Source organism: Coturnix japonica, chromosome 9 (assembly GCF_054131305.1).
Source record: "Coturnix japonica strain WE chromosome 9, WE-NBRP24, whole genome shotgun sequence".
Taxonomy (NCBI): Eukaryota; Metazoa; Chordata; class Aves; order Galliformes; family Phasianidae; genus Coturnix; species Coturnix japonica.
The window spans coordinates 4,570,337-4,587,981 of NC_140671.1; the positions used below are offsets into that span (position 1 = coordinate 4,570,337).

General features: G+C 48.4%; 1 protein-coding gene and 1 long non-coding RNA gene across 7 annotated transcripts; one reads left to right on the top strand and one right to left on the bottom strand.

The window, feature by feature from the left end:
• Window positions 1-243: 243 nt before the first annotated feature.
• Window positions 244-12,311, top strand: ABCB9 (ATP binding cassette subfamily B member 9). 6 transcript variants are annotated; one of them, XR_014949076.1, is made up of 12 exons: window positions 244-375; window positions 1,296-1,953; window positions 2,259-2,373; window positions 2,715-2,845; window positions 4,078-4,283; window positions 4,496-4,693; window positions 6,195-6,323; window positions 7,282-7,470; window positions 8,075-8,220; window positions 9,522-9,681; window positions 10,122-10,258; window positions 10,553-12,311. XR_014949076.1 is itself a non-coding variant. In XM_015877726.3 (12 exons), the coding sequence occupies exons 2-12, from the start codon at window positions 1,347-1,349 to the stop codon at window positions 10,889-10,891; spliced, it is 2,385 nt and encodes a 794-aa protein (XP_015733212.1). In that variant the 5' UTR covers window positions 244-375; window positions 1,296-1,346; the 3' UTR covers window positions 10,892-12,311. The 6 variants fall into 6 exon arrangements, 4 of the variants coding, with proteins under 4 accessions (XP_015733212.1, XP_085411869.1, XP_085411868.1 ...); XM_015877726.3 differs by having other exon boundaries at window positions 8,075-8,248; XM_085555743.1 differs by having other exon boundaries at window positions 293-375; window positions 2,729-2,845; window positions 8,075-8,248.
• Window positions 12,312-13,623: 1,312 nt separating this feature from the next.
• Window positions 13,624-17,630, bottom strand: LOC107321141 (uncharacterized). The gene is made up of 3 exons (XR_001558475.3): window positions 17,445-17,630; window positions 16,263-16,329; window positions 13,624-13,789 (listed from the first exon to the last, which is right to left on the bottom strand). It is a non-coding gene; the product is annotated as an uncharacterized LOC107321141 (long non-coding RNA).
• Window positions 17,631-17,645: the final 15 nt, after the last annotated feature.

Genomic DNA, 17,645 nt, shown 5'->3' on the forward strand with positions numbered 1-17,645 from the left:
TGCAGCCCATTTCCTGTGCATTACAACAGCCCTTCCCACTGGTGTGACATGGAAAGGGCCGTGCCAGGTCTGGCTGCATCCCGATGGACGTGGGGATGGCTCGATGTGAGCTTCTTAGTTGCAACCACTCATTAGCAAAAATAAAATCAACGATAGAACGTGAGATTTTAGTGACTCTGTGCTCTCCAGAAATGGGGTGAAGTGTAGATCTGTGCTGGACGGGTTCTCCCTCCATCCCTTCGCTCGTCCCCGTTCCCAGCGCACGGAGGCGCTGCCGGGGCCGCTCCGCAGCGTGGGGGCGTGACCAACGTCAGGGGGCGTGTTCCACAACCGACCTTCGGCCGCATCGGTTGCACCGGGCCGGAGCCGCCGCAGGTAGGAACGGGGTCACGGCTCGTTGCGTGGGATGAAGCGGGTTCGGGGTGGGTTCTTCCTTCTGGCTTTAGGATCTGCTGCGTAATTCTCCTTTCTGTGCACAGAGGGGAGATAAAAGTGGTAGGGGTTGGGGGGCGGGGTGGGGGGAAGCGTCGCGTGGGGATAGAGCTGCCCCCGCGTGATGGCAAGGGCGGAGTCCGCGCTGGAGCTGCTTTGTAATCTGCTCTTGGGATATTTATTGGGTGCCACCCCGTTGCCTGCTGATGGTGCTGCTCCACATTAATATTCTGAAGGGTGATAACGGCTGCTGTGGATGTCATGCTTTTATTTATGGGATTGTATTTGGATATTATGGATTGTTTTTTAAGGAGGAGAATCTGTTACGAAGCAGAACTGCTCTCCCTTATGTTCTGCTACATCTTGACACTGGTTTTTATTGAGTGCTTAATTTCAGCTTCACCCCAAGAAGTCAGGGAGGGACCCTCAGACCACAAATGTCTGAGCCCAGGAACTCAGCAGCCCCACAACACAGAGCATGAGGGCTGCATGGACGTCCTGTGCCCATGTCCCACTGTCACTCAGCCAGAATGAGGTTTCCCAATGAGAATCCCAGAATGCTTGATGTTGCGAGGGACCTCTGGAGATCATCCAGCCCAACCTGCCTGCACAAGCAGCTTTTAGATTTGTGATAGATGGAGTCATCCTGGAAGGGGTGGAGTTTGTCTTCATTTGTGCTTTTGACTTTGTAAGAAGTCGAAGCGAGTGTATATAGAGAGGAAGAGGAGAGGATGAAGGAACAGGTAGCTGTGTTTGAGATCAAGACAGCGGGTGGCTGTTGTGGCCTTCCCCAGTGGCCCTTGCAACCCCACTAACTCCACATGGCTAATAACAATCCCGTCCTTTCTTCTCACCCTGTGCAGAAGCTGTGGTCATGTCCTTACTGCTCTAGTCCTGTCCCCACCACCTGCAGGATGCGTGCCTGGAAGGCAGTGGCCAGCACGCTGGTGCTGAGCGGGGTGGATGTGGTGGTCACCACGCTGCTCTACGCCCACGGCCGGCGGGGTCGGGACATCCTTCAGGACCTGCGGCACTTCAACATCTTCAACTCACTGCTGGACATCTGGGGGGGCTGTCTCTACCGCAGCTGTGTGCTGCTGGGGGCTGCCATTGGGGTGGCCACCAACACGGCCTATGGCCCCCGGCGCCTCAGGGCTTCACGGACCTTCATTGCTGTCGTCTGCCTCCTCATGGGCATCTACATGATGGTGAAGCTGCTGCTCTACTCTGAGGTGCGGAGGACCATCAGGGACCCCTGGTTCTGGGGGCTCTTTGCTTGGACCTACGTGGCATTAGCTGCCACCTTTGGGCTGTGGCAGCTGCTGGCCTGTGTCACATCTTCCCGCGAGGCGCTGGGGCATGGCTCTGAGTCCCGCACCGAGGCAGAGGAGAGTTGCGATGCCCCACGGGACAAGCGAGAGGAGGCAGCGGGACCCACCATCCATAAGCTGCTGTCCTACACCAAGCCAGATGCCGTCTTCCTGGGTATTGCTTCTTTCTTCCTCCTCGTGGCCGCGCTGGGTAAGTGAAGGGTTTGGAGGGGGCTCCTCCAGGAGGGGAGGAGTCACACTGGGGGCTTGCTCATGGGCTGAGGGAAAAATTAAATGGAGCAAAAAATGTAAAATATGCCATGGAGGATAAAGTGCCATGGAAAATAGAACTCCTAAAGTTGGTGCCTCTTAGTACATATTGTGTGACAGGCAAATAACTCAGTGGTTGGGATGGAGGTTGACTATGGGCCTTCGTGGTTGGGAATACCAACCCATAGTTGGATCTTGGACCGACCTGGTGGGTCTGTAACTCTTTGTCCTGTGCTTCTGCATCAGGAGAGACCTTCCTGCCCTACTACACAGGGTTGGCCATTGATGGCATCGTGGTGCAGAAGAGCATGGACCGCTTCTCCACGGCAGTGCTGGTCATGTCGCTGCTCGCCATAGGAAGGTAATCGCAGGGGTCGGAGCCCAGCAAGGAACTAAGACTGCTCTATGCTCTTACAGTGGGTCATGTCCTCCTCCCATGTACTGGGGGAGCAGGCACAGGGAATGGGCTCCCTGGTGATCACTGTCCCTGCCCGAAGCTTGTCATTACAGGGATTAGGACCAGTGTCCCTGTTCTGGTAGCACCCAGGGGAGGCGTGGGCTGGTCTAATCATTAAGACCCAGGGTGGAAAGTGATACCAACACAGCATTGCCCAAGCCCTTGATACAGGCGCTGGTGTGTTTGTGTTGCTGAGGAGTGGGTTTCGTGTCCACTGGTCTATAACGTTTCTTATCTGCAATTAGCTCATTTGCCGCAGGTGTCCGGGGCGGCGTTTTTACGCTCATATTTGCAAGACTGAACATCCGCCTTCGCAACTGCCTCTTCAGGTCACTGGTGTCTCAAGAGATGAGTTTCTTTGATGAGAATCGCACAGGTGAGTTCCTCTTTCCCCACGTTTTACTCTATTCCTGCACATGCTATTTTTTCCCCTTGGTCTACCCTCTCTCCAGGGGCTTTTAGAGGTGCTATACAAACACTTGTGTTTAGATACAGCAACAGGAATCCCTTCCTTTTGGGTGCTTTCTTGCCACATTGCCACTAAACAGCCTGATATCCAGCAGCCTCAGGGCTGGCATTTTTATCTCCAGCCATCTAATTCCCAGAGTACTTCCATCCTTCTTCATGCACCTCCCTTCAATTCCCATTGATCAGCTGCCCTCCATTGCTGCTCCAGGCACTGGAAACCTCAGACATGCAAAGCTTGCTGTGCGTGCTTGTGGCTTTTCCTCTTTGCCATCCAGTCCTGTCCCTGTCTGTGTCACTCCGGTGTGGTCCCAGTCAGCTGCAACTTTTCCCATACTTAGTTTCTTCTTGGCAATATTTTTAGTTTTGAGGCTGTTGCCATATTTAGCAGTCACTGCCTGTTGCCCTGTTAGCTAAGGACACTGGATATGTTATTGTAAGTGGGATATGGGTAACCCTCGACTAATAGTTATGCAATAGCATGGGACTTCAGCCCTGGCTACACTGGAACACAGGCCAAGTACTTAGAAATTCAAGGTGGTGTTTGACTCCAATGCAGGAGCTTTGCCCTCAGTGGCTGCACTCACATCCTCCAGGTCACTTGGGTCCTCTCCAGGCTGCAGACACAGCTAAACCTCCTCCGCCCTCTCTGAAGCTGCCTGGCACTCTGTAGGACGAGCTGTGCTAGGCATGCTCCTGGTCCTGTGAGGACAGCAGGGAGAGCTGCCAGCAGTCAGCTGGTGGAGGGCTCCTGGCTTCATTTAAAAATGAACTGGAGTCTGTGTTCAGCTCAGCAAACACCCACTGGTGCACCCACATGGGATACCCTCCAGATACAGTTCAGGGCCAGTCCCCTCTGCCAACCTGAGCTACCCAGAGATGTTGCTCCTGCTTTCAGACAGGTTTAATGTCTTTTGCAAATGCACCAATTTGAGCTCCTTTGCTTTGCTTCACATCACCAGCAGCTGCAATCCTCTTCCATGTTGCCCTGCAGACTCCATCAAGGGTCTGGGTTGGAAGAAGAGCTCCATCTGCCAGGAGACTGCTATACAGTCAGCGACGGGATGTGGGATGTGGACAGGTGATGACCTGCCACAGTGACGTGTCCCTGCTCTCCCTTTCCCCAACCCTCTGTTCTTTCAGGGGATGTCATCTCCCGCCTGACATCGGACACAACCATCGTGAGTGACCTGGTCTCCCAGAACATCAACATCTTCCTGCGCAATGTGGTGAAGGCCACAGGGGTGATCTTCTTCATGTTCAGCCTCTCATGGAAGCTCTCGCTTGTCACCTTCATGGGCTTCCCCATCATCATGCTGGTGTCTGACATCTACGGGAAGTACTACAAGGTAAGCAGGAGCAACTGGCATAGTTGTGCCACTGTGCTTTCAGTAAACACAGCCCTGCTTTCCACTGTCCCAAGGTCAGGGCTATATCCCATTGCTCAACAGTGGTGCCCGTGGCCTTGGAAAATGTCACTGTGCTCCCTCCAGAGCCTGTGGGAGAGCTGCTGTGGGCAGCTGGGCGTGTGTTGAGCAGCTTTTGTTTCTGCTTCCCGCAGAAGCTCTCCAAGGATGTGCAGAACGCCCTGGCCAAGGCCAACAACACTGCTGAGGAGACCATCTCTGCCATGAAGACTGTCCGCAGCTTTGCCAACGAGGAGGCAGAGGCAAATGTGTACTGGCAGAAGCTGCAGCAAGTGTACAGACTCAACAAGCGGGAGGCCCTGGCTTACACCTACTACGTGTGGTCCAGTGGGGTAGGTGGCCTGCACCAGGGACAGGCAGGGGACATGGCTTCAGGTGACAAAACACATGTGGAGTGATGTGTGTGCTGGTCTCAGGGAGCTTTGTGGGGTGAGCCCATCCTTGATATCTGCTGCCCTCTGTCAAGATTATACTCTATCCCCACTTAGGGGAGCTTCGCATCATGATGCTGAACAGTCTGTTTTCTCTTGTAAATAAGAATGGAATTGATAACTGCTCAAGGTCGTGGAAAACCCCATGTTTTCAGGCTGCTGCATTGCGTGCCTTTGCCAGCTCATCTCAGGCGGTTCCGGCTGGGAAAACAGCCACAGTGTTGGTTGAGATTCTGCTCAGAAACAGAGATTTTCTACATGTGGGCGGTGGTGAAGGGAGGCTGCTGGTTTGTTGTTTGATTTAGGTTTTTTTAATTGCAAAGTGGTTTTTTTTTTCTTTGCTGAGAACAGATGGTTTGGGGCTTCTCTTATATCTTCTGCTAACTAAGGCTGTGCAAAACCCTCACATGGGGCTGCCCTTAACCTTGCACATTTAGGGATCCAAATAGCTGCTGCTGAGAGTTGTGTGGGTTATGCCCTCATACAGCTGCAGGAGGCTTATGTATTCCCAAGGCTGAAAGCAAATTCAGAGCATTCTTAGCATCATTGTTCCTGGGTATCCAGGTGAAGCCAGCAGTGGGAACTGGGACGGAACAGATCCCACTGAGTCAGAAAAGGCAAAACTGCTCCTGTGGGGCTTGTGTAAAAAGAAGCTGACAGATATAGCACAGCCCTGCTGGAGTCTCCCTCAGAGGAAACAGGATCTTAAGGTCAGATCTTGGCAGAGGGAGAGAAGAGGAACTTTATCCCTGTGTTTTCCCTCTGTGTGCCAATGGCTCTTCCCACTGATTGTGATCCCAGCAAACTCCAGGCACTCATGTCACCCTGTGACAGGCAGCCTGCATGCCAAATGTTGCATGGAGCACTGGGCATTGCAGAGAGTGAAACATCAGGGTCACATCAGGGCTGATCTGTTACCTTTGCTGAGTAGGTGGTGCCCCCGTACACCGGTTTCAAGCAAGAGTTGAGGTTATACTTCAGGGACTTGTATACACTACAAGGATTTTGTGCATTAGCTCTTGGCTTGGCTCTGTTCTCTAAATTAAAATGTGTCATATAACACAGAGGTTATTTTAGCGGTGAGGTGACTGTGTGGTTGGATAATTTAAGTGTGGGTTATGCTAGTCCAAGAGATGTCCATGAGACACTCTGTTATTTCAGATAAATCTGTCCTTCTCTGTTGCCACTCCAGACTTGTATTTTGTCAAATTCCCTCAGTCAGCCCAGGTAACCAAGTTGTTTTTCCCTTCTTATACCCAAGCTGTGTGCTGTCAGGGATGCTGGGTTTGAGGCTCAAAGAACAAATACCAGCTCCTGAATTGTAGTCTGCCGTGTGAGTAACTACAGTTGCACCAGAGTCTTGTCTGCCCTTGCTGATTTTGGGCTGTTTGCTTCCTTTCAGCTCACCCTCCTGGTGGTCCAGGTCAGCATCCTGTACTATGGGGGACACCTTGTGATCTCAGGACAAATGACGAGTGGAAACCTGATATCCTTCATCATTTATGAGTTCGTCTTAGGAGACTGCATGGAGGTGAGTTTGTTTGATCCTTCCAGGTGACCCCATATCATGATGTTTGTTTTCAAAATGATCTCAACTCCTGCAGTCACAGGACTGGAGCCAGGGTTGCCTTCCTTACCACCTGCTGTGGCTTTGCCCATCTGCAGTCTGATTCTGCCTTCTGCTTCTCTCTCCATTTCCACTGTGACCCCATGAATACAACCACTGCTAACACCTTGACACTTGAAAGTGTCTGAAGCAGCTCACTGCTGATAGACAATCAGTAATAAAGGGGTTGGGCTGCCCCTGCTGAAGGGGAGAGTTCTGGCTGCCTTCCAAGCATGTTTTCTGGTGTGAAGGATGCAGAGATTGCGTGGCTGCCTGTTCAATTTCAGAGTTCGTTAAGAGTTTAATTACATTACATTTTTTAACTCTCCCTGGAATAGGCTGCAAGCTGCTGCATTGGCAGCGCATTAGCAACTTGGGATTGTGGGTGGGATGGGAGCTCACTCAGGGCTGCTTTCCCGTTGCAAAGGCATAAGCCTGGCGAACTGAAGCAAAAATTAGCAAGATTTCCTTGCAGCCACGCTTGGTTCCAGTGGTGCTTCATCCTTCATGCAGCAACACAGCAGAGCTGGAGGCAGCTCACCCAGCTCTCACCATCTGTGCTGATAGCTGCAGGCTCTGGTAGTGTTTCCAGGCTGTAGTTTTGGTGCATTTGAGACACTTAAAGTACAGGCTGTTCACCAGTTCTGAGTTTAACACTGAAATTAGCCAGCAAGATGGAGGTTATTCCAGTAAAGCTAGTATCGGTGTATAGCAGTTGTAGTGGGAAGAAGAAACAACAGTAGATCCTCTGGGACTATATTCCTATGGGAAACAGCCATATCAGCTACCTATATCAGATAGTGCTTCAACTGTTCTCCTTATGAGTGGTTCTGATTGCTATTTCCATAATGGGAGGGTCTTACCATTGCCTTTTCCCTTCTAGTCTGTGGGCTCTGTCTACAGCGGCCTGATGCAGGGAGTGGGTGCTGCTGAGAAGGTGTTTGAGTTCATTGACCGCAAACCAACAATGGTCAACGATGGGTCACTGGCCCCAGACCATGTGGATGGAAAGGTGGAGTTCAGAAATGTGACGTTCTCTTACCGCACTCGTTCCGCAACGCAGGTCCTCCAGGTGAGCCCCACTGGTGCGGAGCATTCCTCACCACGAGGCATCTTGTGATGTTTCTCCATAATGACCATAACCAATCCTCAACCTGTGGGGAAGGTCATTTGCCCTTTTGTAGATGCATAATGGCAGCCTCAGCAGCATGCTGGCAAGTAGATTATAGTGAACAGCAGGTGTTTAGGGCTGGCTTTCCTTACAGAGAATTAGATTTATTAATAAAACCCTTGTTCCCAGCTCAGACATTAAACACGTCAGCATGGTGCAGGGCTTTGTGCCAGTCTGTCTCAGGCTGCTTCCACGTGAGAGAGGCTGAGGTCATGGGGCAGGGTGAGGCAGCAAAGAGATTGGTTGCTTTGCAGTTTTTGGAGGTCCTGCTACATGAGTAGGAAAACTCAGAGCAAATGTGGAGGCTTCATGCTTCCTCAGGAGGGAGCTGAGAGGAGAAGAAAACAGTCTTTTGCAGGTGAGATGGCCAAAGCAGCACACCAGAATGGTTGGTTGGGGGGGATCTCCTTAGCCATCTTTTGGTCACCTCTCCTGTGCAGTGCTCAAGCTACTGCTCCAGGACTGAAGTCCAGCACCTGAGCGCATTCTCCCATCCATGTTGCAGAACGTGTCCTTCACCCTGCACCCTGGCAAAGTGACGGCACTGGTGGGCCCCTCAGGGAGTGGGAAGAGTTCCTGCGTCAACATCCTGGAGAATTTCTACCCTCTGCAAGATGGGCAGGTGCTGCTGGATGGGCATCCCATTAACATGTACGATCACAAGTACCTGCACTCAGTGGTACGAGCAACTGATAAGTGTATTCTAGCTATCACTTACTTAGGGGATGATGGCAGTGTTGTGTATTGCTATGGGTTTGATCTGGAAACCTCTGAAGTGCCCAGAAAGCTGGATGTGGCCCAGGAAACAAATTCAGATAATTTGGGGGGGGGGGTGGGGAAGAAAGGAACAAGATGGTGATTGGTTTCAGGGGATGGGGAAAATCTGCTGAAAACAGAACAAGAAAAGTGTTTTATTTTGTGGGGTTGTTTCTTTTTGGCCAACCTGAAAGGAGTGCAGTTTTGGTTGTTTGACTACTGACAGTCTCAGCTAGTTTTGGAAAAAGTGTTTTGTGTTCCTGCAAAACATTCTACCTTAAGATCTTAAAATTACTCTAAGATCAGGAGGAGTTAAACTGTTTGGAATCCTGGAAGCAGCAGAGGAGTGCTTTGTCCAGGCCCCTAGCTCTGTCTGTGTGTCAGCATAGATCAGCCTCCATCTCCTCTGCAAGTAACTGCCCACTTTGTTTGCCCCCAGAGTGAATGGCCTCGGGAGTCAGCAGGAAAACCTGAAAACAATTGATCAGAAGCAGGCTGCAAAGCCAAAGTCAGTGCGACTAATTGACATTCTCTGCCAGTGCTGAGTGAAAATTAAAAGACAAGCAAGTCTTTCAGCTTTGCAAGCCTGGTGTCATGCTAGGAGCATGGGGAGAAGTCAATTAAAATATGACCGTATCCTACTGGTTCTCTTCTTGTCCAGTTCTAAGCAATTATTTGGAGGGTTCAATTTATTTCAATATAGACTGTTTAACAAAGCAGGCTGAATTTAAGCGTGAGCAGCAATGGCTGTACAGTAGAACAGGGAGGCTGTTGCTAAGCAATTAAGGAATTGCAGCAGCTCTTAACTTCCTAATTTGCCTCAAGCAGAAAATTAGCAAGACTGGGCAAAGCTCCCTCCAGCCTGCATTGTCCCTGCAACTGGTTTTTTATACTGAGAAGTGCAAATTCTGGGTCTGGAGCAAAACCATGGCAGGGACCTGGAGTGGGGAGCCCATCCCGTGTGCCAGCATACCAACATCACATGCATTTCCTTTTCTGCACAGTAACTTCCAGCAGACAACATAAAGTGGACTGGGACTGCCACTGGGCACCTAGCAGTGTTGCTGGAAGCTCACATTGAGGCATTTCTATTCCTTGGTCTTTACCTAGTGGCAACAAATGCTGATAATCTGAGATGCTGGTCGGCCATTGTGTCTTCTGCTCCCAACCTGCTGCTCTTCCCTTCCTTTCTGCAGATCTCTCTGGTGAGCCAAGAGCCAGTGCTATTTGCTCGCTCTATTGCTGATAATATTTCTTACGGATTAGCTTCAGCCTCCTTTGAGTCGGTTGTTCAGGCTGCCCAGAAGGCTAACGCTCACGCCTTCATCACGGAGCTACAGGATGGCTACCACACAGGTACCAACATCCCTCTGTTTGCACCAAAAGCAGTCTTTAATGAGGGAGCCATGAGGAGGTAGGGGCTGTAGCTTTTCCTTGCTGTTGCTTCAGCTGTGCTGCCTCCAGGGCCCATCTTACAGCAATACAGCCATGTTGGTCAGCACAAGACAGAAGTTGGGGTTTGGATGATCTCTCAGGCTCAGTGACTTCTTGCTCTGGGTCTTTCCATGACCATCAGTCCCTCACACACTGGGACAACAGTGCAAAACTTTCTGCTGGAAGGAAGGTGTTTGGTTTTTAGTACATTTAAGCTGCTTTGTTAAGTGAATAAACAGAACAGCATTTGCCTCGTCTTTGTTTCAGAGCATGATGCTGTCCTGGTGTTGTTGGCTGGGTGCTGAACTTGATGACAACTGTTGCTTTTTATCTTGACTGCTCCTTCTCTCTTGATCCAACAGAGGCAGGTGAAAAAGGAGCTCAGCTATCAGGTGGCCAGAAGCAGAGAGTGGCTATTGCCAGGGCCTTGATCCGAACCCCTCCCATCCTAATCCTGGATGAAGCCACAAGTGCACTGGATGCAGAGAGTGAACATGCGGTGAGCGGGTAACTTGGGTGTCTGGGCTGAAGAAGCAGTCTGGGGTTGGAGGAAAGGTTACGGCTTGAATTTCCAGCCCATAGACAAACTTGCAGTAGGGAGGAGTACCTGAGCTAAAATCTGAACTGAGGCACCAAACAAACCATGCTTGTAAACTGAACCATGGTTTCTCTGGCTGGGATGTGATGACCAGACAGTTCTACCAGTAGTCTTTGGTCTGGCTGGTTCATCTGCACAAGCAAAAGCATGGTGCCAGTGATGCTCATGCACTAACATCTTTTATTTCCACAACAGATTCAGCAGGCGATTTACGGTGACTTGCAGAACCACACAGTGCTTGTCATAGCTCACAGGCTGAGCACTGTCGAGAAGGCACATAACATCATTGTGCTGGACAAGGGCCGCGTGGTGCAGCAGGGCTCACACAAGGAGCTCATGGAAGAAGGAGGTCTTTATTCTAAGCTGGTGCAGAGACAGATCCTGGGGCTCGAGGCGGGTAGCGCAGACAGCCGTCAACCCACAGCCCGGGGGGATTCAGCGAAGGCGCCTGGCGGGCTGGAGGGAGAGTTCAGGATAGACCATCCCCTTCCAGCTGCGGCACAGGACGACTGTAACAACACAGCTCATAAGTGAGAGCAGTGAGGGCTGGCGCTTGAGACGCATGCTGGATGCAGCAGCAGGAGGTGGCTTGCCAACCGGCCGGCACGCCGCACAGTGTGCCCGTTTGCTCATCCTGCGTGCCCCACACACCTTTGCACACACACAACCACACACTATAGAGCTTCCTGCATTACTGCCCAGTGGGCAGATGCCTGCTGGTTAAACAGGGAAACAGATTTGGGAGTTGGGTCTTTAGCAATTCCCAGCATTTCTACTGGGTTTCTTTTCTTACTACCAGTAATTCCTCACAACTGGGACTTTTCTTCCATTGATATGCATGTGTAACTGATATTAACTGTAATGGTTGTAAAATGCATGCATGGAGGGGAAATTCCCCTTCAGGAATTTCAGGGGTTGGCTCTTATAGCCAGATAGAAAAGCAGTGACTGGTGAAGAAGGTCCTGCTTCTGCTGTGATCCATGGAGCCAGTCTGAAGTCTGTAGGGAACTCCCTTTGGCTTCAGTGAAAACTGGATCACTCTCGTGGGGCTTAATGCCAGGAGAATTTTGCACTGAGTGCCTGCAGGCTCAGGTTCATAACCACGGCTGCTGAGCTTGTTTCATATAGTAACCATCCTTTCTGGAATAAGCTAGGGGACCAGGAGGTGGGTGTTGCATTTAGATTTGCTTGTGGTGCTTGGTGGGTATTTGGTTTTGTTTTTAAGGATGAAGAGTTTTACCCTAATTGGGTTAGGGTGGTGGGGTTTTTTGTTTGTTTGTTTGTTTTCTTCTTATATTTCCATGTGCACTACGCAATGTCTGTCTGGCTCCAGCATCTTCTCAAATTTAGTCTGTTATTTCAGTATTTTTTTTATATCTCACAACCCTGGTGCTGGTTTGAAAAACACTCCTAAAGACAGGCATAAAATACTCAAAGACAGCACTTTATGAATCCCACTGAAGCTTTGTTCAGCTTCAGGCACTGCTAGTGACTACATTGCATGGGAAACCCATACAGTCACTTCCCTTGAAGTCAGACTTCCTCTGCCTGAAGTTGAAAATGTGTTTCTTTGAATACTATTTATTAACTTTTAGTAAGAGTGAAAGAAAGAAAGCTGTTGCTCCTAGCCCTTCTGCATAATGGCTCTCTGGCTTTGTAGTTTTATCCTGCCATAGACTAAAGGTTAAGCTTATCCAGGCAGGCAGTTGCTATTGAAAAATAGCATTGGATTTTATATGGGAATGATTGACTCAGAATGTGCATAGCTAAGAAATGATCTCAAGCACTTTAGCTCTCATGTTTTCCAATATTTGAATGCTGCTGTGTTTTCCTTTTTGGCAGTTTTGTTGTTGGTAATGTTTTGTTTTTGCTCAGTAATGTTTTACAAACTCTTTAGTGTCCTTGAGGAGGGATGCTCAAAAGAAAAATAAAATACTACCTCTGCCACTAAAAACTGAGTCAACCCAGTGGGGGCTGTGTTTTTGCATTTGGAATAACTGGGACTTCAAGGTATTGTTAATCTGGGGGTGATGGACAGACACCCTTGTGGGGAATAAAAAGAACTACCGACAGAGAATTGGGTGTGAAACAGCTGTGAACCACAGCACTAAGAATAACCTGTTCAAGAACTTGTTTTCATCCCAGATCACATCCGATAGTCAGTCTCACACAAAAGGACAGGCAGTATAACCTGCTGTCAAAGCACGGTGCTCTGTAGCTGAAATCTTTTGAGCTGCTTGCTTTTGTGATATGATAAAAAGCTGTGCCTCAGGAGGAGAGCTCTCTTTGGCTTATCTCCCTCAATTTAGGAGGGAAGCACAATCTGAAGCTTCATTTAAGTAATTCATCATTCATCACTTCCCTAAATGGCCAGTATATTTCTGCCTGATGAAAATCCTCACTGTGGGTATGAAGAGTTGGGAGATTCCACCCAGCACCAGAGGGCAGGCAATTAAATCTGCATTCTTATCAGTAACTGTGAGCAGAATGTGACCAGTGGTTTGTAGAAGTGGAGTTGATTGCTGCTTAATTGAAAAGCTGGGGGAAAAAAAAAAAAAAAAGGTAATCTGGAAATGAGGGAAGCCAGCACCCTGAGAAGTGCTCTTAGGGCAATGCTCATTACTATATAAGAAGGCAAAAAAGGGGAGATCCTGTCACATGCACCCCACCAGGCTGTGCTGCAAGAAGGGGAGTTGAAGGATACACAGGGGTTAGTTTTATTGCAAAGGAAATTTTGAGAAGGGATCCCTACTTCTCAAGCCTGGTGTGCCAGTAATCCCAGCATTGCACTCCAAAATCCAAAAAACTTAAACTGAAATGACACATGGAGAGAGCAGCTTGTCTCTGCTAGTGGCTCCACGCCAAGCTGATAACAGGAACTGATTTTGTGCATTGCTGCGGGTGCTGAATTCTGTCTTTTGCATCCAGATAAGTCAAGGCTGCTTTTCCCTTGAGCTTTACAAGATATTTTATTGTGCTGCTGGCATGTGACAAGTGGATCTGTGTGCATGCCAAAGTTATGAGGGCTTTCCATCCAGCAGCACTAATCTAATGCAGGCATTTCTGCTGGCCCAGTATCCAAACCAGTATAAATCCTGTGACTATACTGAAAATCCTGCTTTTCAAAATCATTCCACATTTCTTTTTATGATGGGTCTCCCCTGCCTCACAGAACTGCCACAACCTCAGAGTATGTTTGTGATGTGATAACTGGGGTCAGAGGTGCCTGTTGGCCAGTCTAAGCATAGCAGTAAGGACATGCTTACCTTGCTGGTGCAGCAATGGCAGTTCCTTTAGTGCTGGAACCTGACTGCCGCATGTCCTTGGTCCACAGTGTCTGTTGGCAGTCTGTATAGTCTGGAAACGAGGCCACTATTCCCTCCTGCAGTGTAGTATTTTGTGGCTGTGGGTTTGCCCAGAGTTGATGTTTACCTGGGAACATGAAAAAGACTGTTCAGGCACTTATGGTGGCAGTGATGCAGGTAAGTTTCTTCTCAAAGGGAACTCAGATGGGTTTATCTGAAGCCTTAACTTGTGTAGTGCTCCTTGAAGACCGTCGTGGCAGAGCTGGAAACAATGAGTCACCTGAAAGCATACATGATTATAAAGGTTGACTGCGTACTCCACAGTAGGTTGTTTTCCTCACTGTTAATAAGCTCAAACCACTGTCTGTAATAAGTTTGACCACACATTTATTTAAGTACTGAAGAGCCCTATCCAAGATAAAGTTCAAGAACAGATCCTGTAACACATAAAACCAGAGCTTTATTTGATTTAAACACTGGAGGGCCTTATCCAATACAAAGTTCAATAGTAGATCCTATAGTCCTAGCCCCAAAGACACACATTAACCTTCGTACCTTTGTAGAGACAAGGCGTGTGGCTGAGTGACCCAGTAAAGTGAAACGGAGTGGTGATGGAAAAAAACACAGACATGTTTATTCCAGCAACTTGTCTCCTAGTACACTCTGCCTCTGTAAGCAGTTGTGTGCATTTCAGTGGCTGGGCTTTCTAGGACTTCAGTAGGTCTGGAAATACCACAAGCAAATACACAGAGTCCTTCCAGTTCAGGTTCAAAGCTGCATCTTAGTCTGCCCTGCCCGCTCTAGCTTCACTGTGAGCCTAAGGAATGCAGATGCAGGTATAAAACCCGTTTCTCCTTTCATGCCTGTGGCTTCCTGAATGGAAATAGCACTGACAGTTAATTCTTGCTCTTTCCAACAGAACTACTCTTTCTCTTCCAGAACGCTGAATATGCAGGTCTTTCTCATATGTGAAGGAATCTAAATCATAAAATCTAGACAGAAGCGTGGACTTCAAAATAAAAGGAAATCAAATTGCAAATAAGCCTGAGAACTTATCTAACTATTGAGCAACCAGACTAATAAGGGTTAATAAACTCCAAAGATTAGACTTGCAGATTCAGTCTCTACATAACCAACCAGTTTTTCCAGGAAAAGGAAAGAAGTTGTTGCGAAGGTGACTTGCAAAATACGTCTAAATAATAATAAATATGCATACACACAGTGCTGCTGACTGTAAAAGAATATCAGATGACAGAGTGGAATCCGGGATCAGGTTTTAAAAATGAATAAATAAAACAAATCTAACATTTAAATTAAACTGGGCTGGGTGCCAGGCCTCCCCATGACTGAAGCCTGACTTCTTATTAATCATGACATGTCTTCCACTGTAGTGTTCTGAATGTTTTTTGTTCTACTTCTCCTCTAATAAGAAATCAGAGTACTTTGCCTGCTTTCATTTTTAATGATCGTGAATACTGTTACCTTTTGAAAGGATTTCTGCAAAACTAAAAGAGGACTCAGGGTTTGGATAAATCTGATGAATCTCAGATTGTACTGTTCTGATATTCAATGATGCCTGTAGACAAAAATCCTACTTTATCTTCTGTCCTTCACATTCTGCCCAATGTGTGCTACCACAAAACCTTTCATGAAGGCTGCTGAGTTGAAAGGCACCTTCCAACCTGCACATATTATATATGCTTTGGAATATATATTCCAAAGCAGCTGACCCTTACTTTGTCTCTCAGCTTTAGTTGCTTTTCTGGCCAGGTGCTGATCAATGCACTGACTACCATTGAAAGATTCAAATAGCCCATTCCATGATAACTAGATCAGTAGAACATAAAAGCAGCAACAGAGAAGATCCCCTTAGAAGATCACTGCAATAGTGAACCATCTTTCTTGACAGCATATTAACAATACAATGATAATAACACTGTAGTACCCCAGAGACACTCACCCTTGGTACTTCTAGAAGCATTACTCAGTGTGAGCTCCCCCTCAGTGTGGGACTGAGCAGTATTATTAATTTTCATTTTAAGCAAAAAGCCTATGGTTAAGAGAAGCTGAGAGCATTCCGGATCACACAGAAAGGCAGTGGTAAGACTAGATTTACAACATGAAGCTGAGTCAGACTCTCCTAAACCACACTCCCCCAGCACCAATTATCTAGCTATGCTGTGCTAAAATCACCCTTGAGAAGAAGGGCTTTCTTTTAACCCCTCAACTAATTCCTGTTTATATATGTGTGTGTATGTATGTGTATTTGCATGCTGATTTACAGAGTGGGGTAGCAGCATGGTGTAACTGCTTTTTTGACAGGCGTGTGCAAACATACTATGTGACACCATGCTGGCATCACAGCCATCTCCTGGTTTAAGTAACAAGGTCAGGCTGTGAAAACCCATGTCACCACCAAGGGGTACAGCTTCTTACTCATCTTTGCCCTGAGCAAAGAACCCACATGAGGAACAGCACAGCACATACCACAGCACCACGTGGATATGCTGACGTGGAGGAGCGGACACATGCCCATATCACTAATTGTGTTCTCCCCACCCTGAGCAAGCACAGGTGCCAGATGTACGGGCCTTTCCTACCTGCTTCTGGGTGCTCTCTGCTTGTAACACACTTGTATGAGCTGTGACAAATTGCTGGTCCTTGGACCTGTGGGATAACAGACAGCTGAGTTTAGTTGCAGGACAAACCCCAAATATACAGCTGTTATGTCTTCGTTCAGGTCTGCCAGGAAGAACTGGGTCTGAAAGAGACTCATTTCATTATAACTAGATGGGATTACATCAGAGATTGATTCAGTTCTCAGTATGACTTTCCAGTTAGATCAAAAATGCTAAACACCGAGGATAATGCCACACGGCCATTTCCTATCCGGCTCCTTTGGCTTATTTTGATTCTCTCTGCAGTCACACACACGGAAACCAGCACATCCACACCCACAACCAGCCACAGAACCAGCGCAGGAGGTGGTGCGTGCCCAGAGATGCATACAATCTCAGCTATGCTAACACAATTAATTATTTCCAGGCATAATTGTATGCATCAGCCATGCTATCATCAGCGGTAATTGGAGAGCTGCTGCTCCCAAGTGTTACCACAGAGCACACAGCAAAGTGGTGATGATATGAATTTTTGCAGGTGTAGATTCATAGAATCGTTTGAGTCGGAAGGGACCTTTAAAGGTTATGCAGTCCTATTGCCTGCAGTGCTCAGGGACACCCACAGCTCCATCAGTGCTCACAGCCCCGTCCCCTGACTGTAGGTGTCTGTAGGGATGGGGCACCTCCACCTCTCTGTGGAGAGCAGTGCCTCAGTGCCCTCAATGTGAACAACTTCTCTCCTGTATCCATTCTAAATCTCCTGTCTTTAAGTTTGAAGCCATTTCTTGTCCTTTCACAACAGACCCTTCTAAACAGTCCATCCTTTCCTTCTCACAGCCCCATCAGACACTGACAGCTCTCCCCACAGCCTTAATCTCTATGCTGCACGGTCCCAGCTCTCTCAGCCTGTAAAAATACTTCTTTTAAAACACATTTTTGTTTAAAATCTACGAAATAGATCACTTCTTGACCTTCACGCTTGAAGCGCTTAAGGTGGACAGAGGGATCAGCACCACAGCTGGCCAAGATACCATTTTTTAGCTATTTTTAACCTAAAAGGGCATTCAGCCTCAAACAATAACGCAGCCCTTTTGTGTTTCATGTCCCACACTGAGGGAGGAAGCGCGAGTTCAACTGTTACACCGATCTCCCTCCCTCACTTACAGCTGCCACTCTGTGGCACCGTGTGGAGGCAGCGCACGGATCCAGGCCCAAGTATCACTTAAAACAGCGAACCGGACAACACACACGGCCATCACAGAGCCCGGCTGTACGGTCTAACCGGATCCCATCCATAGGGTCACACACAGCCCGGCTCCCCGCCCTGTGGTACCGCCCCCTCCCCTCCCAGCAGGGGGCGCTCAG